The 21891-nt window shown below is 47.2% G+C and overlaps 1 protein-coding gene across 2 annotated transcripts in view; it reads left to right on the top strand.

Moving 5' to 3' along the window:
- The window catches only part of PIK3CD (phosphatidylinositol-4,5-bisphosphate 3-kinase catalytic subunit delta), a 628820-nt gene that overhangs the window by 498760 nt on the left and 108169 nt on the right, over positions 1 to 21891 (top strand). For both annotated transcript variants that reach the window (XM_078642291.1, XM_078642292.1), the window contains exons 20-21: positions 2342 to 2509; positions 3385 to 3508. In XM_078642291.1, the coding sequence (XP_078498417.1) occupies positions 2342 to 2509; positions 3385 to 3508 (292 nt within the window). The remainder of the gene's footprint in view (positions 1 to 2341; positions 2510 to 3384; positions 3509 to 21891) is intronic.

Raw genomic sequence — 21891 nt, 5'->3', positions numbered from 1 at the left:
ATACACAGATCTTTTGTCATGGCACTGGTCGTCCTAAACATTGCACTCTGCTACTGTCTTCTTCCTACATTTCCAAAATTAAATAACATTTGCCAAGGCAGAAACATTCTTTGCTTACCAAGCACCTAACGTGTGAAATTCTCTACCTCTTCAACTAAGAATACAGTCTAACCTTTTTATGTTCATGAAACAATTAAAACCCTATCTATATTTGATGTAGTCTCTGCCAGTTCAGCGGTCTATTTTATTAAAAGGCAAGATGCCTTTTTTTGAGCAAATATGCGCTCCATAAAATGTTTAATAAATATACCCCAGGATCTTAAGAAAGTGTGGAAACCCTGTTGGGAAAAGAAGACACAGATAACTTGAAGTGGAAATATGAAATAAGGAATAACCTAGAACCAGAGGGGAAATGTTATTTTTAAAGATGTTTGTTTAGTGAAATTCAATATCCAGAATAAGAACAAAACTAGATAACAGAAAATGTTAGGGCCTGATTACGAACATTATATCCTATGGAACTTGTAATACGGCATCCAGGATATCCATCACAGATGTGACCGAGTATCCCATCCATCAAGATTGTAATCAGGCCCTTAGTCTTTGATTTTTTCAAGTTTCAATCCTTTCTGTAGAGATTGTGGGTTTGGATTGAGTCTAATTATCTCAGGTAAATCGGCCACAGAGCCGTACTGCTTGGAGTAACAAAGCTTTGTTCAAAGTTTTGAGCTCTTTGTAGTTTGGGGATTTCAAAACGTTAGTGTCATTTGTTTCTCCCATTAGGGAGTAGTGAGGTATAGCACTTTGAGTTATGCATGCAATTTTCAGATTGAGTCTGGTTTACAAGGGGAAGCAAGTTGAAAACTCTTTGGATAGTATTGACACGGCTTTTTGACAAAGCAGGCTGCAGCATGGAGAGTGGTTTTATGGAGAGCAAGGGCAGATTTGGGTGAGCCTTTTACCACATTTCCACCATCCATGTATGATAGAAATTAGGCTTGATTAGCTGTTTTGATTTTTTGTGTGTTTGGAAATATGAAGCAGCATTGTTATAATTTCATCAGTGATGAAGCCCAGAAATTTGGCAACGGGGACTAAAAGGGGTTTAATGCTAAGATGTGAACGTTTTTTAAGCTGTGTTTGGATTGGAGGAGAGGTGAAATCTGTTGGCATCAAGGTTTGATTCCAGAAAAAATAATCTCCTTTAATTTTTCACAGAACATTTTTGAATTTCTGTGTCTGACAGAATAGATATTTGTATGTTTGTGTATCATCCGTATATTATTGGGTGCTTATCCATTTTCCCTTGGGCAGTGGATGGAGTAATAGTGGAGAGTGAACAAACAGGGGCATAGGAGTAACTCTGCAGGTGATCATGAGTCAATTCTTTTTACCAATTAAGATTTTGACTAGAGAAAAACATAGAAGCACAGAGAGGCTGAAGCGAGAACACAGAAGTACAAGATGCTTAAGGAGAACTATGAAGAGTCCAGAAATCTCTATGGTAGTACTCGTACATAATTAATCTTAAATGACAGCAAAAGAGCATAGAAAGAGGGAAGATGGAGTACAGAGGCACAGTGAACTCCAAGAGGTAATGTTTAAGGCACTGGCAATCTGGAGCGGCAATTGTTATGGCGAGAGACCTTTGTGGAGAATATGGAGGCACCACTGAGTGCCCTAAAGGGCAAATTACGAAGTTAACGGGAGCCTGTTGTGGTAATATGATCAAAAAGTAACTGGATTATGATAAAGAGGACACATGTAACCTCAAGTGGGTATAAGAATACACAGATGATCTGTAAGGACACTAAGAGGGTATGATGAACGTGAAGGGCATATGTGGAGAGACCTAGAGCTTGAGGTTGTAACAGGGAGGCAAGGAAAACCATTGTGCCATGATGAGAAATATAGAAACAGAGAGAACCTTAGTATAGAATGTGGAGTCGCAATGGGAAATACAGTTGCACAGGGAACTTTAAATGGATGAGAACACAAAGAGGCACTATTGTAGAGGATTAAAGGTGGTTTTGAGTAGACTCCGAAAAAGGAAACAGTGAAAAGAAGCATTGAGGTATTGAGAGTATTTGGACCCAGGCAAAAAAGGTGGAATATCAGTGAATGTTTAAGTGATGGCCTTCATTGAGCGTTTGGAAGTGGGCTGAACTTCAATAAGTCATAATCAAAGCTTCAATATGTGTCTAGAACTGTTAGAGTAGAGATTGTGCTCAGAATGCCAAACTTGGTAGATATGACGATGCATGTTAAAAAGGGTATGTTGGTTTCCTGTTGGCCCCTTGCTAATACATGGTGTACTTCAACTCTTTCCTTGATCATACAGGATGACACCTTATGGTTGTCTCTCTACGGGAGACAAAACTGGACTTATTGAAGTCATCATGCATTCTGAAACCATAGCTAACATCCAGCTTAACAAAAGCAACATGGCTGCCACAGCGGCTTTCAACAAAGAGGCATTGCTGAACTGGTTAAAAACCAAGAACCCAGGGTAAGTGCTGACTGTGTTAGGTCATGCAGGCACATTAAACTCCCTCACATAGTTTGTTTCAACCTCACCTCCTTTCTTTTTAAATACATTACCTAAACTGTTCCGCAGTGCGATATATCTTTTGACTGCTCTGTTCATTCCATTTCATTCTGTTGTCCAGCACTCTGTTGCTTTGAAGGTAGATTCATGCTGTAGATATAAACATAGACTCATGAACACATACATACAGTCTTTTGCTAGCATTGATCACAATTGCCATTTTAATGGCAATCTAAAAGGAAGACCCAGAATTGAAAAACATTGGTGACTTGATGTCCTTGCTTCACCTCTGAAGCCAGTTTAAAGTTCACATGAAGGGATCATAATAAATGTGCACTACTATGCAAGATTTAAGACCACTGTGTCCTTGTTCACAACGTTTTAATTATCAGCAATTACATAGCCTAGATTTACAGAGGTGATAGGAGATAGTTCAGTATGCTCTTCATTGTGACCTGCTCACAAACATACTTTCACCCCCTGCTCCATGATTCTGGACTTTCCATTTTACGCTTCACTTTCCATCTCTGTTCTCCTGCATGTCCCCCTCTAGCCTTGCTTCTCCACTCTGGTACACTACTACTGCCATATGATCCCCTCTGAACTTGTTATCTGGCCTTCTCCTCTGGCCTTTTCCTCAGATCCCCCTTGCCCTGCCCTCTGAAATCCCATGCTCTTGCCAACTGTATCTCCTCTTGCCCTCTCATCATCTAATTGGATCTCCTACTCTTTGATCTTCTGCTCATGATGTCTACATTCCCGCCCTCATTCTCTCAGCTTCTGATTTCATCTTTTATAGGCTTCTCATCTTCTGTTCATCATGCTCTTTTCCACAGGGATTCCCTAGAACGAGCCATTGAGGAGTTCACACTTTCCTGTGCTGGGTACTGTGTTGCAACATATGTGTTGGGCATTGCAGATCGCCACAGTGACAATATCATGATTCGTGAGAATGGTCAGGTATGTACTAGTAGCTTTTCTGGTGTTAGCTGCTTAATGGCTCTTGGCAGAAAGGGAGGGAGATGCCACATGTGTTTTCTCTTCTCAATTTGGGCCCGGCACAAGAAGAGATGAGAAGGGTGGGGTAGTCAATGTATGTCAGTCTTGCTCACCCCAAATTACATTACTGTTAGAGGTAGCTACGGAGCAGGTAGGTATGTTTTACTGAGTTGTAAGGGGACATTATTCCTCTTCCTGTTCATACTGTTAGAGACAAGGCTGCTAGTCCTCTCTACTGCCATGGAAAGATACAAATAGATAATTTTTATTGCACAATTAATTAAAATCATTGCAATCAAGCTTGATTAGATTCGGGATAAAGTGCATCATTTCTGATATTAAAAGGAAAATGTAAGTGCATGGAGTCCTATTATTGTAAAATGTAAAAATGTTTAAACATCACCTTGTCGGCGATAGAAACATAAATGGATTACAACAATGAATGCAGCATTGAACGTTCTGGTTCTATCGGATTGTCAGAAGTCAGCTTGACTTTTACAGCCGTCAGAAATTCCATAAAGCATGCCGCCAGCTGTGCTGAATCGTCTTTCATACACTCTTCCAGGGTAGCCATACATGTCCGAATGTTTAAAGTATGCCATGTCTTTGTACCCTTGGCCGTACTTGTATACCAATAGTGGAATCAAGCCGAACCATAGCCTTGTTAGTTGGAACTTCATTATTGGCTTTAAGAGAGCGGACAGGTAATGTGGCAAGCCCCCGCTGTTATATAATTTTGATGCCCAGCTTTGGTGCTTTAGCTTTTCCAAGTTTATTGCACCACTGCCATGAAAAGAAGTAGCAGCTATGGAAAGTAAGGGATGAATGGTCTCAAGGGATCAATGCCATGTCTGAAGGACTGCAGGATTGATGTTTTCTCTCTTGAGAGTAAGGTTCCAGACAGAGAACCACTCTTCTACATGCCCCTCAATAAGTGTAGGTGCCAACAAACAACCAAAGGTCCCTAATTAACAAAGGACTATGTCGAAATATGTCGCAGCTAGCCAGCAACTGTAATTTCCAAACCTATTACTCTGAGAGGAATTTGTCACCAAAAAGGGTTTTCTCTAAGCAGCAGGGTGATCTAATCAACCACAGATTTCTGATAGATACATCTGCCGTGTGGATTCCTCACCTTGTGAATATCCCCTTGCGTCAGCAACATTCGGAAATTCTTTTCGTAGCCTCGCGCCGACGTGGACTTGGACGTAATAAAGACATGGCATTGCACGCGACTCCGCTGACGTCACCGACGCCTATAATAGGCCCACGCCGGCGTGATGACATCAGTTTCCTTTTTTCTGCGTCGTCGACGCTAACGGTTTCGGGAATCTCAGTAGCCAACTGGTACTTTGTTGCCTTTTTGTTACCACTTTCTGCTTCTTTGTTTCTTGTCTCTTCGACGATGTCAACAAAGAAGACCGACTTCAAGCCCTGCAGGGAGTGCGGGAAAATGATGTCCATTACTGATCCGCATGAGGACTGCATTTGGTGTTTGAACTCTGATCACGATGTGGATGGATGTTAGTCTTGTCGGAAGATGAACCCGGAGGCCCTGAGGGAAAGAGAGACCAAACTCCTAGTAGCGAAGCAGAAGGCTGGAAAAGGAAAATCTTCGAGGTCTCGTTCTCGAAGGGCGAGGTCGAGGTCGAAGTCAAGATCCGGGTCTCGAGAGGAGTCGTCTCCGAGGTCCGCTTCAGACCATGCTTTGAAGTCGAAGAGGACGCATAAGAAGAGGAGGCATGAGTACCGACGTTGTTCCGGTAAGGAGTCGGGCTCGAGGTCACCGAAGAAGGTACGTTCTAAGGTGGTTACGCTGGATGTCTCAGATCCTGAAGGTGAGGCCTCGCCTTCGGAGTCGCGGGCGCAGTCGCCGACTCCTGCTTCGAATCCGTCTCCGGCGCCGTCCCCGGCCCGAGATGACAAAGAGGTTCAGGTTTATGTGGATTCCGCGCCTGCTGAAGAGCCGAATCCGAACCCTCTACAAGACCAGCCTGAGGGTTTGCAGCCTCCCTTTCCAACTCCAGGCCAGGATACATCGGCGTTTTTGAACGCTATGTATGGCGTCTTTTCAAGGGCGTGGTACCCCTCTGGCGCACCTTCGGGTCCCATCGGTCCTCTGGCCTTCAATCTAGGAGTCCCTCACTCCTACCCTCCTGCTCCATTCATGCCCTATATGCCGGCTCTGACGCCGCCATGGCAATTTCCGGCTCCGCCAAGGTCGTCGACGCCGGTTCCGGCGTCGCGGCTCCAGATCGACCTCGAGAGCATCCCGCTGGGCCATCGGATTCGATACCGACGTCTATCCCGGCTCCGTCGGAGCCGTTGGAGGATCCGGCTGCGAGGCGTGTTAAGGAGAGGTCCAGAAGGGAAGCTCAATGCCTTTTGGAAGAGCGAAGGTATATGGAGTCGCATCCTGATGTGGAGGAGGGTTGTTTTGATGAACTGGCTGACGCTGGTAGCCTGGATTTCTCTCCGGAGTGGGAGTTGCCATCAGGCTCTGATACACCGTCTAAGGACATCCAGCCTTATCGTGTTGTGATGAGGAAGGCTGCGGACCTTCTTCAATTGACTTTGCCAACAGTGGAGTTTAAATCCAATCTTCTCACTGAGGTTTTGCATTCTCCTAGTTCTGTGGTAGAACCATTGCTTCCATTTAATGATGCCTTAACTGAACCCATTTTGGAGGTGTGGAAAAAAACACTGTCAGCTCCTGCAGTATCTAAGAGTGTGGCAAGAAGGTACAGGGTTGCACCTGAAGACCCTGCTTTTTTGACATCTCATCCATCACCAGAGAGTCTAGTCATTCAAGCAGCCTGTTCCAAAAAGAATGTGAGTGCTTTTCCTCAGGTCCCCTGTGAAAGAGGCAAAGAAACAGGATCAGGTGGCTAAAAAGACCTTCTCCTCTGCAAGCATGGCGTTGAAGTCAACTAATGCCACTTGTCTGATGGGGAGGTATGTGCATGCCCTTATGGATACTATGCGTACTTTAGCTCCTAAGATTCCTGATGCCAACAGGAAGGATTTTGAGGAGGTAATTTCGGATGCACAGGCAGCGGCTCGCCAAGTGATACAGAGTGGCCTGGACACTGCGGACTCTGTGGCACGTATCATGAGCACTGCTGTCGCCACTAGAAGATCAGCTTAGCTGAAATCCTCAGACTTTTCGGCGGATGTTCAGGCGACTTTGCTGGATCTGCCGTTTAATGGATCTGGTCTCTTTGGGAAGAAAGCTGATACGGCCCTGGAGAGATTTAAAGACAGTAGGGGGACTGCTAAATCTTTAGGTTTCCAGATCAGAGGTTCTTCGACCAACAGGAGATTCAGGGGTTTTGGTCGCTCTTCCTTTCGGAATTACCGACAAGGTCAGCAGCAGTAGCAACAACAGCAGCAGCAGCAAAATTCCATGTACAGATCTTACAGGGGAAAGCAAAGAGCGCGTCCTCGTGGACGTCAAGCCTCTTCCTCCTCCACTTCCTCCAACCCTCCAGCCTCAGAAAAGCAGTCCTAGATCCGCCATTCAGGATCATGTGGGTCCGGTGGGGGGTCGGCTTACCCATTTTCTACAGGATTGGGAATCGGTTACATCAGATCTTTGGGTTCTCAATCTTGTAGAAAATGGGTATGCCCTTCCCTTTCGGGAATTTCCTCCCAATTACCCTCCTTGCCAAGGTTTTTGCACGGAGGAACATCTGTTGCTTCTACAGGGGGAAGTGCAGACTCTATTAAGAAAGGGTGCGATAGAGGTGGTCCCAGAGCAGGAAAGGGGTCAGGGATGCTACTCCCGGTATTTCCTGATTCCCAAGAAGGATGGCAGACTTCGTCCAATCCTGGATCTCAGGATCTTGAATCTCTATCTAAAACAAGAGAAATTCAAGATGCTCACCCTTGCTCAGGTTCTTCAAGCGCTGCTAGAAGAAGACTGGATGGTGTCGCTCGACTTGCAGGATGCGTACTTTCACATCCCAATCCTGAAGTCGCACAGGAAGTATCTCCGTTTTACGGTGGGATCGCAACACTATCAGTTTGCGGTCCTTCCGTTTGGAATTACGACTGCGCCACGAGTCTTTACAAAGGTGATGGCGGTGGTGGCAGCGCATCTCAGAAGGTCGGGGATTCCTGTAGTCCCCTATTTGGACGACTGGCTGATCAAAGCAGAGTCGTCAGAGAGAGTGTTCCAACATCTGCAGGAGACAACCCAGTTGTTGTACAGGTTGGGTTTTTCGATAAATGTACCCAAGTCTCACCTGGTGCCCTCCCAGCGCATCCTGTTCATAGGTGCTGTACTGGACACAACTGTATGTCGCGCATTCCCTCCTCCTCAAAGGATTCGCGACATACAGGAGATGATTCCTTTATTTTACAATGGAGCGGTTGTTCCAGTCCTGAAGGTCCTTCGTCTGCTCGGTCTGATGGCTTCCTGCATTCTGTTGGTCAACCATGCACGCTGGCACATGAGGGCGCTCCAGTGGTGCCTCCGCAGGCAGTGGTATCAACAAAACGGAGATCTCAGGGAGTCAGTGAGGATCTCCAGAAAAGCTACGGCGGATCTGTCTTGGTGGGGCGTGGAAGGCAACCTGTCTCAGGGGAAGCCTTTTCAGCTGCCTCCATCGGTGGCCACAGTGATAACGGATGCATCCACTCTAGGGTGGGGTGCTCATCTAGGGGAACTGGAGGTCAAGGGTCTTTGGTCTCCAGAGGAAAGGTTGCTTCATATCAACCTTCTAGAATTGCGGGCGATACGTTTGGCGCTCAAGGCCTTCCTCCCTTCCCTTCGCGGTCGGTGGATCCAAGTCCTGACAGACAACACGACCGCGATGTGGTACATCAACAAGCAGGGAGGAGTAGGGTCGCAGTGTCTCTGCACAGAGGCTCTGCGCCTCTGGTCCTGGGTTCAGGACCATCAGATTTGTCTGATGGCGAATCATCTGGCCGGAGTTCTGAACGTGCGTGCAGACAGTCTCAGTCGGCAGTTCTCGGCCGACCACGAGTGGAGGCTTTACCCAGAAGTGGTTCGTCACGTCTTTCGGACGTGGGGGACTCCTCAGGTGGACCTGTTCGCCACTCGCGAGAATGCTCACTGCCTGTCATTCTGCAGTCTCCTGTATCCGATGCAAGGAGCCTTGGGGGACGCGTTTCAGTTGAGTTGGGGAAGACAACTCCTTTACGCGTTTCCTCGGGTTCTGAGGAAGATTCGCCAAGACCGGGCCCAAGTCATATTGGTCGCCCTGATTTGGCCAAGACAGGTGTGGTATACAGATCTTCTCCACCTCTCCTCTCACCCGCCGCACCGTCTCCCTCACAGGGCAGACCTCCTTTCTCAGATGGAGGGGCAGGTTCTACACCCCCACCTCCAGACATTACACCTTCATGCCTGGAGATTGAACGGGGCAACCTGAATTCCTTTTCTCTCCCGCCTGACGTGGTGGATGTCATCTTGTCAGCCAGGCGTGACTCCACTAAGTCCATCTATTCATATAGATGGTCAAAATTTGTCACTTGGTGTGGGGAGAAATCTATTGACCCTTTGAGAGCCCATTTGTCTAATGTTCTCCAGTTTGCCCTCTCTCTGGCGCAGCAGGGGCTTGCTGTTGCCACAGTGAAGGGCTATCTTTCAGCGCTGTCGGCTTTTCTCTGCTTGCCTGACCAGCCGTCTCTTTTTAAATCTCCTGTGGTTTTAAGGTTTTTGAAGGGCCTCACAAACAAGTTCCCTCCTACTCCTTTTATTGTGCCTCAGTGGGACTTAAATCTTGTCTTCACCTTTTTAATGGGTGCTCCCTTTGAGCCTCTTCACAAATGTCCTATGAGGCTTTTGACTCTTAAGACAGTCTTCCTCATTGCAATAACCTCAGCAAGGAGGGTAAGTGAGCTTCAAGCTCTTAGTTCCAAGCCCCCTTTCTTGACCATTCATGCTGATCGAATGGTTCTTAGGACCAGGGCTGCTTTTCTCCCAAAGGTGGTGACTCCTTTCCACCTTGGTCAATCCATTACCCTCCCTACCTTTTATCCTCCCACACACCCTTCCAAGGAGGAGGAGAGATTACACCGTCTGGACCCCAAAAGGGCGGTGTCCTTTTACCTGGACAGATCTAAAGACTGTCGATTGGATGACCAGCTCTTCATTGGGTTTGCTGGCTGCAAAAGAGGAAGAGCGGTCCATAAAATAACTTTGTCAAGATGGATCATCCTCTGTATAAAGATCTGCTACTCTTTGGCCAGTAAGGAACCACCAGAGGGTATAAGGGCTCATTCTACTAGAGCTAAATCTTCAACCTCAGCATTGGCTAGAGGTGTTCCTGTAAAGGATATTTGTAGGGCGGCAACTTGGTCTTCCCTCCACACTTTCGCGAAGCATTACTGCTTGGATTCCGAAGTGAGGAGGGACGGCCACTTTGCGCGCTCTGTCCTCCAGGATTTCCTGGTTTAGTAGAGTGGACACCCTCCTCCCGGAGTGGGGACTGCTGTGGGACTCTATTCACAAGGTGAGGAATCCACACGGCAGATGTATCTATCAGAAGAACAAGTTACTTACCTTCGGTAACGCTTTTTCTGGTAGATACAATATCTGCCTGCCTGTGGATTCCTCACTGACCCGCCTGCCTCCCCGTTGTCCACTCTTCTATACCAGAATATCTGTATTGTATTTATTTTATGGTCAAGAATATGTGTTATTTCAAATGTTTGCTTACATTTGCTTCACACTGTGTGTGTTATTTTGACTATCGTGTACTGTGTATACTATGTACATTTCTACTGTCATTGGTCCGTCCGTGTGCCTCGAAGGCACGGAAAAAAGGGCGGAACTGATGTCATCACGCCGGCGTGGGCCTATTATAGGCGTCGGTGACGTCAGCGGATTCGCGTGCGATGCCGTGTCTCTATGACGTCCAAGTCCACGTCGGCTCCCGCTACCCTGGCGAGGAGGATGAACATCAAACCAGTCACTGACCATCTTTAGAAAGAACACGTGACATACTGATGGACATATCCTTTTGGTATAGCCTTTGAATATGAAAACAAACGTACCAATTTTTTGACTCGGAGGGATTGGCGGCGCTGTTGGGTTTGGCTATCACAGCTTCCCAGGAAGATGCCAGCGCTAGGGGGGAACCCACCTCAGACTGTCATCTCACCAGGGCAAGGGGAAACTGTCAACAGCTGCATAGAGGGCGGTGCTCTGGCAAATGATGCAACACTGACAAGCTCTCTTGGACCTTCTCTGATCATTATCTATATGAGAGACTGGAAGAGCGACTCTTGCTGGCCTTGACCCAGATTGAAGCCCCTGAACTCTCTGGGAACTCGTTCCTGGTTAGACTAGAATCCGGGCCCAGAGATCTGATCACACCCATATTGACCCGGGCCGCCTCTCAGGGGCGGTGATGGACAATAATAGTTTACCAGCCAGAGCCTCATCACCTAAGCTCATTGACCGACTTTCCAAATTGTACAGACGGAAATGGACCAAAGTTCCCTGTTATATGTGTTATCAGTTAAGTTTCATCCAGTATGGGGAGCCATGGATTTTATTGTTTTTTGCTTGCATGCTTAGAGATTTGCGGGAGGAGGGTGGGTAGGCTGTGGGTATGCCCGAGGACACACCTATTTTTTTCCATTCGCCAGTCTGACGAGCCAGGCCGCATAGAGCTGTACTGTGCCATGTGATCCCTATGGCTGTCAACCTTGACTCAGGGAATATTAAGGGCCTTACTTCACCAAACAAAAGATGCAAATTCTGGCAATATATCCTGGACCGACAGTTTGAGGTAATAGCGCTGCAGGAAACCCATCTTAAACGCAGTGAGGAACATGGATTAAAGCACAAATCCTGCCCACTGACATGAATGTTGTTGGCTAGTTCCAAATATAATGGGATGGATCTGCTGTTCCCCTCATTTCTTTAATTCCAAATCACTGATGTGAAAAAAGATAGGGAGGGGAGAATGCTGATGGTCAGGGTCTCCTACATAGACGCACATGCACGATAGCCACAATCTATGCCCCAAACGCGAATCAGGCAGAGTTCCTCCTTTCATTTCTCAGTCAGTTGGGGGGTTCAGCGGAAGGTGAGATAGTGGTACTGGGAGACTTCAACCTCATCTTTGGCCCCTGTGTGGCTAGTACTCATTCACACACAGGCACCTTCCGAAACATTGCCCCAGTGATGCCCAGAAGTTTATCCTATCAACTAGAACAAACGTTGATACAAAACAGTGCAAATCAAATGATCGCACATAAAAAAACTAAATTCAATGTACTAGTTATGAGAGAGGCAAGGTAGAACTAAATGTGGTTATAGAACAAAAATCCCCTCTTTGTAAACAATATTAATTAAAATATGTTTATTGTACAAAAGAAGGAAGCTCTGTGACCAATTACAGTTTGGTAATTTTGTGTCTTTTTAAATCTAGAATCTGTCCTGAAGAAGGTGTTTGTATTTACAAAAAGCCGAGACACCGCGTCGACACTTGTTTTGTTTTATTCCTGATTCTTGTTTTTTTTAAATCTTTTTATATTTTTTGCATTTGTGTAACTGTATCATGTGATTGATTATTAAATATTGTGTAGATACTTATGTTGATTAACACATGTTTTTAAATACATTATAAATTCTAAACTGTTTCCATACAGCTGTATGCAATAAATATTTACAAATTTTACCCTATTGACAACAGTCTGTTTGTCCATTTTGGAATTAGTATGTTGGTCCTATGCATATGATTTTTGTTCTATAACCACATTTAGTTCTACCTTGCCTCTCTCATAACTAGTACATTGAATTTAGTTTGTTTTTGTGCGATGATTTGATTTGCACTGTTTTGTATCAACTTTTGTTCTAGTTGATAGGATAGCATATTTTCGTTATTTCGGGACACCCCTTGTTTCGCTACTTATCTCCCCTGGTCCCACAAACCAAGATAGGGGGCCTCCTTACCTTTTTACAGAAGTTTATCCTGACAGGATTTCATTGATCTATCTATTCCTTTCTTTGGGTCCCTCACATATTTCTATAAAAAAGTGGCCATCTTTGGGTCTACCTCAGGCGTGGTCGCTACCTTGCCGGGAAGGGCTGGACGAGGGCACTCTGCCCGAAGGCAAGCCCGCACCTTTTTTTCTAAAGGTTTCCGTAACCTTCCTGCAACAAATGCTGAGACCTTTGGAGAGGGGGTGCACTCAGAGAACCATGGGTGTATCAAGTCCTCCGGGACAAACATGTCAGACAACTCCTCCGATTCTTTGGGAGTGCCCGAAGACACTACAGGGCGCCAGGTTCTAGAGGGCCCGGACTCATCGGCCGAGTCGCCCAAGGACTCTTCTTCTTCATCCTGCGGGTACTCTGGGGGTTCAGGGATGTCTGGGGTGGTATCCTGACCTCCTACCTCTGCCCTAGCTAAAAAGGCCCTCTTTAACCTTTCAAATGCACCTACATCCATGCTCGAGGAGCTATTGCGCTTGCCGGCGCGTTGGGGTCTATCAGCCTGGCAAGCATAAGCTAACTGCATTATGTGGCGCTCAAAGGGTCCCATAGCTTCTGCCACTGCCTGATGAATTAATGCATCATCTGCATCGCAAAACTCATCATCTAGGGGCAGTACCTGCAGGGATTCTTCCTCTGCGTACTCCTCCATGGCTGGGGGCAATAAGGTATAAGGTTGGCTGGGACAAAGACTGGTATACAATTCTATTAAAAAAACCCTTTCTGTTTAATTGATTGAAGCGTACTGCACGCTACCACATACCCACTAGGTGGTATGCCGATTAGGAGTGAGGGAAATCACTGTATATTTTGGTGCCGCCAGCGGCTAACCGGACTAATCCAGAAGGTGCAACTCACCCTTAATTTATCCGGTGTCTCTCACAGTCTGCCCCCCTCAACCCGCCCCCAGCTTCCATTCCCTAAACTGCATCTAAGCGCGCCTCACGGCGTGTATATGGACCCGTAACAGAGCGGGCGTCAAGCTGTGAAATATTCAAGTACGGACCCACACACCGGCAGGCGTCAAACCACCGATCCCACCGCACAGCGTGGTTGGGATCAACGAGTTGGCCAGGCGCCCCCGCCGCCCGACACTCGCTACCGCTTGCCTGGTATAATAGTAATTGGGGACCACGAGCGGAGATTCCGACGGTGCTCCCGCAGTCCCGAACTGCACAAAAAAAGCAAGTAACTGCAAACAATGTCAGGAACAAGTCCCGCTATGCGCCACACATTTGACAGTGCGAACAATGACAAAATATTAAGGCAACGTAGAATACATAAAAACTCAACGGTCCCCTCGCACCTGAAGCACAAGGGGAGCCTGTCAAATCAGCGCTACATTAAATATCGAAAATGCGCACAATACTAACAAAATACACATATTTCCTCATAACTCTGACGAGTAAGGAAAAGGATGTCTTAACTGCTGGCAGCAGGAAAGAAAGAGGAGTTGCCACAGGAAGCACACGCCCTTGGGGATTGTAGAGACTGTCTATTGGTAGACTGTGCATGACCTCACTGAAGCACCATGGGAGTGCTAATTTTTTTGTTATAAAAAAAGTTAAAGACTGCTGGAAGGAGGAATAAAGAAAGTTACAGCATAATCCTCGCCTCCTGTCCCGACATAAATCGTTTTACTACATTGCCTCCATGCACACCGACTTCCTTCGGCAAAACCATAGAACCCGCCAACCAGATAAAATCCTGACCATTCCCAAAGCTGAAGGAGGCTTGGGCCTCCCGAATTTCCCCCTCACATAAGCACCGGTTACATATGGACGGGGCATAGCAGGGAGAACGATTTGGGATGTACTGTGGAAATCGAAATCCAATCGCCTGCCCAGCGCCTACTTAAGCACCCTGGCTGGAACGATAGAAAGCCGGCGAATCTCCTGTTGGCGTGATTCATCACGCAAGGAGAGACCACGTAAACTCACGAATGGAGTTCACTGGATTCTGTTTTTAAACACCTCTCGGCTGGTAGGAGATATATCTGCTGATTGAGGTACCTACAACCCTGGTGTCCAAAGCAGTGGCGAATAAAGATATGCCCTGAAGAAATTGCCTGATAAATACTAAGGCAATGAAACATGTTGGCAAGTAGATAGTGGCTCTATAAGGAGTAGCCACATTCACTTTTTTAATTGAGAGCATTCAGCATATGAGAACAAGAATAAAGTTGTCTGTTCATGCTTTATGCGTTTTTATTTATTTTTTATGTTATATATATGTGGTATCTTTTCACTAATTGTTTGTGTTTTGTTTTGTTCCACTGCACTTACCACTGTTAACACAATTACTTTTGGTTGGACACGTTTCCGTTTAGCGCGATAACACCGATGATGATAATAGGGCCGTCCTGGTGAGTACCTACCAGGGGTCCCATTGGTGGTGCGCCCGTGAGGTGCTATCGTGCTTGTTCACATTTTTTCTGCACATGTTAGTGTGGGTAGTTGTACTGTTGTATAGAAGGAGACAGGCTTTTTAAGATGGGCTATTGACTGGTGTATCCCCAACCCTGTACATTAAGAAATGGGTGGTTGTTGTAAAAGAGTGTGACATGAGATACCCAAGTCTTACAAAATAATTGATTGCCTTGGGTCTAGGTCATTCCACACGTAAAAAGGGAGCCACTTTGGCTTTTCTATGAAATCACCCTATGGCGGATATTTTCAGAGCAGCTGCATGGAATAACCCACATACATTCTCAAAAAACTACTGTGTTGATGTCTGCACAGATCAACAGGCAAGAGTGGGTCTAGCTGTACTTAAGATACTATTTCAAACAAGTACTTCAACCAGTCTCTAGCCACCGCAAAAGGGAGAACTGCTTTACATTAGATGCTAAGCAAATTTATCTATGGCGAACACATCCTACCAATGGAATATGTTACTTATCCTGTAAGCATCTATCCATAGTGTGTAGTGCCGTAGATTTACCCTCTTCCCCAGAGACCTTTGGTTGCAGTATTTGCTGCTATATCTAGCACAGTAAATTCCACACTCACATTTCTACACATGTTTCTCTATTCTGTCACAATATTGCTCCTTTTCTAATGCTCACCTGATGAGCCAAAAACAATCTAACAAAGGAGCCAAGCAACATGTGCAATACACACCGGAGGAGGAGTAGCTAGAATACCTAGTGACTCAAAGACTTCTTCGAAGAAAAACAATTTGTAATCGTCCAAGCCCAACACTAGATAGCAGGATAATGCTAAGCATATAAATCTACGGCAGTACTCGCTTCTAAGAGATGCTTACAGGGTAAGTAACATATTCCTTACCATACGTTAATCCAACCGCCGGTATGGCAGTGGTTGGCCGTGGAGCCTGGGCTGTGGCCATCCCCCTATATGCAGCAAATCCCTGCTGCACACGGTCTTTGGCCATGCACTGTGGGAGTTTGGTGTGTGAGTGGGTGTTTTTTTTTGTTTTTTTGTTTCATACGGGTGCAGATCCGCAAAACCTCCACAGACTGGGTGCCACAGTGAATCCGCGTATCCCCAGATTGCCCCCCTCCAAAATATTTAGGGGCAGTTTTTTGCCCATGAGGGGTCCCTCAGAGACCCCTCGATGTGTCCTATGGGGTCTGAATACCTCTATCGTGACCCCTTATGTCAGTTTTAAATCAAGTTTTCTCCCCGGGGCCCAGCCGAGAAACAAAGTGGCAGCCGCAACTTTCCTTTTAGGTTGCGCCAGCCAATCTGGGCCTTGCTTTTACACCCGGATCTACAGGTGGATCTGCGAAGGATCCGTGTCCCTAGATGTTTACATTTTTCTTTCTTTAATTCAGATTTACAGCAAATTACAAAAACAGATCTTTCTGGACCAAGATCTAGCTTTCTGACAAATTTGGTTTAATTCCGGTGAGCAGTTCGTGCTGTAGTCGTGTCTAAAAACTGCAAAATCCCCTTAGACATTGCATGGGGAAAAGCAGTTTCAGATCCCTCCCTTTTTCTTATCCCCTGCCTTACGAATCACCCTGAAACTTTCCAGACAGCAGCTATAGTAATTAGCATACTAGTTTTGAAGATTTCAAGAAACGGCACCAAAGTTATTAGGAAAACAAAAAAACACTTTGTCTATGGGAAAAGTTGGTCCTAACAATAACTACCTGCTGGCTATTGCCAGTAGATTTCATATGTATAAATGCAGAAGTACAACCACCATAATTAAGAAGTATTAAGAATATCAATGATTACCAGCCACTCGCCGTTGCAAAATGTGAGATTCAGAGTTAGCCAAACAGACTGTTCAGTTCCTACTGTTTTGTAATGCAATCATGTTATAATGTATTAATCTGACATCCTGAATTGTGTATATTAATTGTGCCACAAAATGGATGTAATTTTCTGGTTTGCATGTTGATTACCCAATTATGCTTAATGAAATTGCAAATTGAACTATGAGGTAAGTAGAATAATGCTAAGATTTGATGCCAGGGAGTCCCTTAATTGGCAGCACTGGATACAATAACATATTATGCATGAGCAATAACAACATAAGATTCGGAGGCAAAGATTTAGCAATTTCAGGATGGACAGGCCTAGAGGGAAGAATGTCTCCTGAGTAACTTTCATAATTAAGTTAATATATATGATACCAGGAAAATGAAGTATTCCGAATGCAATTCAGGTAAAACAATTAAATATAATAGGAAGGTTTGATAAGTGATTTCTTACAATTCAAATTTGGTTGAAACAAACTCGAGAGGAACATAGTATTTACATTTTATCTAGTAAAAAGGTAATGTTGTGGCAAAAATGACTTTATGTAAGAGTATTGTCTTTATGTGTATAATTTGAAAAAAATGGCAAATGAGAACGTAAAAACGCTGCCAGTAGCTTGAGCATGTCATGTGACCAAGACTGCTGAGTCGGTCGAAACGCATAATGGCGGACGGAGGAAAATAAAAGTAAAAGCTTCAAACAGTGTCTGCTTCAATCTTGTGTGGATGCGGCAGATTGTGGAAACGATATAAATGTGTGTGTGTGTGTGTGTGTATATATATATATATATATATATATATATATATATATATATATATATATATATATATATATATATATATATATATATATATATATAGCAATTTTTGCCTTTCAGCAAGTTTAAGAATGCACTCACTCGTTTTCAGGATTGCAGGCGGATTTATTAAATATTTGCCATGCCCTACGCGTTTCGGTCAAGTAGCTTTGATCGTGTTCACCCCTCTAATGCAGCCGAAAAGGCTGTACATTCTTTGGATGTAAAGAGGGTATTACAATTATTTTTGGGTAAAACAAAACAATTTAGGCAATATGATCACCTACTTGTGAACCATGGTCCTCTTAGAGCTATTTTTTCTACTTTTAAACAATCGATTTGTAGATGAAACTAGCGAATAAAACCCTTGCTGGTAAACCTAGGGCACATTCAACTAGAGGAAAAGCAGCGACTATGGCTCTTTTAATAAATATTCCTATTTCAAAAATATAGAAAGCTGGGGCGTGGCTTAGCGGGTGACGATGGCGGTTGCAGCTTGCTAGAGCTCCCGCCGGCCCGACACATATCCGGCTGATTATCCTGGCCCCTGGACCCGAATCGCGGACCACTTGTGGGGCAAGTTTAGCGGAAGGGGCAGGGAGTTCTCCGACACTAAAAGCGGCGCACCTCGGCCATTTGGTGCAGCTGAACCGCCAGCGGTGATCTACGGCCTAGTCCCGAACAGCGAAGCCGGGACCTCGATTTTGGCGCCTCTGGCCGGAGAGCTTGTCGGTGGGCCGGCCCTGGACCTGAGCTGCAGACCGCTGGTGGGACAAGGGTAGCGGAAGGTGCTGGGAGCTGTCCGGTACCAACAGCGGCGCTCCTGGGCCATTTGATGCGGCTGACCTGCCGGCGGCGACTTGAGGCCTAGTCCCGAACAGCGAGGCCGGGACCTCGATTTTGGCGTCTCCCGGCCGGGGGGCTTGTGAGTGGGCCGACCACGCTGAACCTTGGTCGGGGCCTGGAGCCTATTGGAGGCGGTGGAGCGGCGGATGAGTCCCCAGTTGTCTCGCCTGTGGCTGCGGTGGTGATTGGAGCACGGAGGACGCCCGAGGGGAGCAGTGGCCTACGTCGCCTCGGCGCAGCCGGGGCCTTGAGTTTGGTGGCGGCGCCTGTGGTCGGCCGCGACTGCAACGCAGCGGAGCCTGGGACCCCTGGTGTGTGACCTTCTCCGGCGGACTGGGTGGAGCGCTGCTGCATTTCCCCTAACAGCGGGCTGGTGCGTGGCCGGGCGGACCGGCGAGGATTGTGCCCGTGTCTGGCGCAGCCTGGCGGTGGCCTATACACAGTGAGTGACTCTTCTGGGGCCCAAACATCAGCATTTAAGGCAGCAAGGCATGGGAGGACGACTACTGGGGTGTGTAGGGTCGCTGTACCCGACGGCCTAGGACAGAGGCCCGGAAGCAGGTTGGCCACGAGACTGCGAAGAACTGAGGCCGACGCGAGGTGTGCGCTGACCGGGGACCTGATTGTGACTGGCCGGTGGTGCGAGCACTGATCCCGACGGACCCGGTCACCAGTGGTAGTGGCGAAAGGGTCGTCTACACCCAAGGGCGGTAGAGTTGCTGGGTTGACTCGCTTTGGACATTTGCTGGAGGTGCGAGGTATCCACGCTAGTGCCTGCGCCCATAACATAGCAGCCCCAACGTTGACTGCAATTATGACCAGGGGTGGCGGCGGTCCCTCCAAACAGGGGCCCATCGATAAATTCACGGGACCCAGTGGGGGGCCAGGGCCATCTGGAGGAGGGCATGGAGCGGGACCGGACAATGCCGCACTTATGGCAGCGATCACCCAGTCAAGGGATATGCTAGACGCCAAAATTGGGGCAGTGGGTGCTGATGTGACCCTGCTGCGTCAGGACCTACGGAATGCAGTGGCCCGAATCACAGAGACGGAATCTAGAATTTCGGTGGTGGAAGACGATGTCGGAACCCTGAAGCAGAAAATGGCGGCGATGGAAAACATTCAAAGGGGCCTTGCGCTCCGTGTGGAAGATGCCGAAGGGCGCGCGCGCAGGAACAACCTTCGCTTTGTTGGTTTTCCGGAGAGGTGTGAGAAAGGGAATATGGAGCGGTTTCTGTCCCAGTGGCTGGTGAGCTGGCTACCCCCGGGGGTTCTATCCAACTGCTTTGTAATAGAACGAGCTCATCGGGCCCTAACACAAAGGCCACCGGAGGGTGAGCGGCCCAGACCAGTGATAGCTAGACTTTTGAATTATCATGATAGAGACGCTATCCTACGGGAAGCAAGGACCAGGGACTCCATTTCATTCGAAAATCAGAAGATAATGATATTTCCTGATTATACCAGGCTAGTGCAGCAGCAACGACATTCCTTTATTGCCGCCAAGGCGAAATTGCGAGGTCTGAAAATCCAGTATTCCCTGCTGTATCCGGCCCGCCTGCGGGTGGTCTTCCAGTCGCGGACACACTTCTTCGATACCCAAGAGGATGTCTTTAAGTGGACGGACGAAGCGGTGCGGATCAGGCCGCATGCCCAACCCAGGCCATTCGAGAGAGTCGTCGCAAGAACGGGGAGACCAACCTGTCCAGAGCAGAAGGAACCGGAGGTCCAGATCGCGGAAGCGATCCAAATCCGTCAGTGGGACGCAAGATAGTGGGACTGTGGACTCCGATCAATCCGGACAAGGTCACTGAGGGCCTGGGGAGAACTGTGTTTGTCTGTTGATGCCACGGGCTCCGGCTGAGTGGAGTCGAATGGCCGAGTCCTATGGCTTGGAGGCGCGAACACTGTCTGTATTGCTAATTCTAAAGGATGCCTTATGCATGTGTGGGATTGCGGGAAGGGTTCGGGTGGCTACTCTATAGGGGCTACCAGCCTCCTAGGGTGGGAGTTGACTGGGGGGGGGGTGTTTCTACTGTTTTCAGGGGTGTTGGGATCCATTGGTATGGTTGGCCTTGGATCCTCTGTTGTGGGTCCAAGGTTGCCCATGCCGCGACAGGTACTTCAGAGTTCTATGAGGTATAGGGGTGGGGGGCGTGGGGGACAGGGGGGGGAGGAGGGGTGGAGTCGGGGCTGATTTGGGTTGAGGGGGTTGGGGGGGCAGTTGTTGTTGTGGGGGGGACCTGGGATGGGTGGGGGGGTTGCATGTGAGTCTCTTTGATTTCCTGATGTTGGTGCTGAGTGCGTGGGTGTGGCGCAGAGGGCCTGCTTGGTTAGTTCCCCTCGATTATGGCTGATGTACCTCCAGGGCTCCCCGGTGAGTCCATGCGTGTGGTAACCTGGAATGTCAGGGGGATGCTCGACAAGATCAAACGGAGGGCAATTCTGCGGTGGGGGAAGAGGGAGGCTGCAGACGTGCTATTATTACAAGAAACGCACATGATGGGAACGAAGGTGCTTAGCCTGCAGAGGTTTGGCTATCAACAAGTATTTCATGCTGGGTTCTCTAGGGGGTCTAGAGGAGTTGCTATCTTGGTGCATCGCAGATTGGCCTACATCCACGAGAGACAGTGGGCAGATCCACAGGGTCGCTACATTTTTATAAAAGGGATGGTGGGCACTGAACCAGTGGTTTTTGGGAGTGTTTATGCCCCTCCTCCTTTGCAGTGGTCTTTATCTGAGAAGCTGTTTGCGGTATGGGACGACATCCCAGAGTCCTTGGCTGTGGTGGGGGGCGACTGGAATGAGGTAATGGATCTCTGTGTGGACCGCCAGAGATTACAGGGGATGTTGACGGCGGCCCCCCCTTCCCGATTAAGTGCACTAGTGGAGGGAATGGGCTGGGTCGATGTGTGGCGCCATATGCATCCCAAGGTACGCGAGTACACGTATGTTTCTGCGGTACATGGCTCCTTCTCGAGACTGGATTATGTGTTTGTGCCTCGTGCAAGAAGATATCGTCCGGAGTGGAGAGAAGTAGACTACCAGCCTATTCAGAACCATTTCTCGAATCAACCTCTGCAACAACTCCACTCTCAGACATACTGGGGTAATTTGAATAACAACTACCAAACACCATTCCCCGAGTTTAATATTCCAACATTTAATTACTTTTCAACACTGTCTGGCTTAGATGGATTGGATTGACTCAATAGCAATCTTCCCTTGATTCAACACTGTCCTATGATAAAAGAAGGCATTCTAGCTGGTGATATCACCCCAGACACTACGGTCGAAGATCGTACCACTGAAGAATACAGTCAGGTGACTCAATCTAATCAACCATCTGAGAGGGAGCGGGATAATCTAAATAGGGGGAACAGTATTACCATTACATCTACTCTAGTTCATGAGGACCGTAATAGGGAGGTTGAGCAACCTGTGCCAAATATGCTAAATAGGATAAATGGAAGCCAGGTCTCCGTCACGA

This window comes from Lissotriton helveticus, chromosome 5_1 (assembly GCF_964261635.1).
Source record: "Lissotriton helveticus chromosome 5_1, aLisHel1.1, whole genome shotgun sequence".
Lineage (NCBI taxonomy): Eukaryota > Metazoa > Chordata > Amphibia > Caudata > Salamandridae > Lissotriton > Lissotriton helveticus.
The sequence above is the reverse complement of the archived record's forward strand: the minus strand, read 5'-3'. Positions and strand labels throughout refer to the sequence as shown.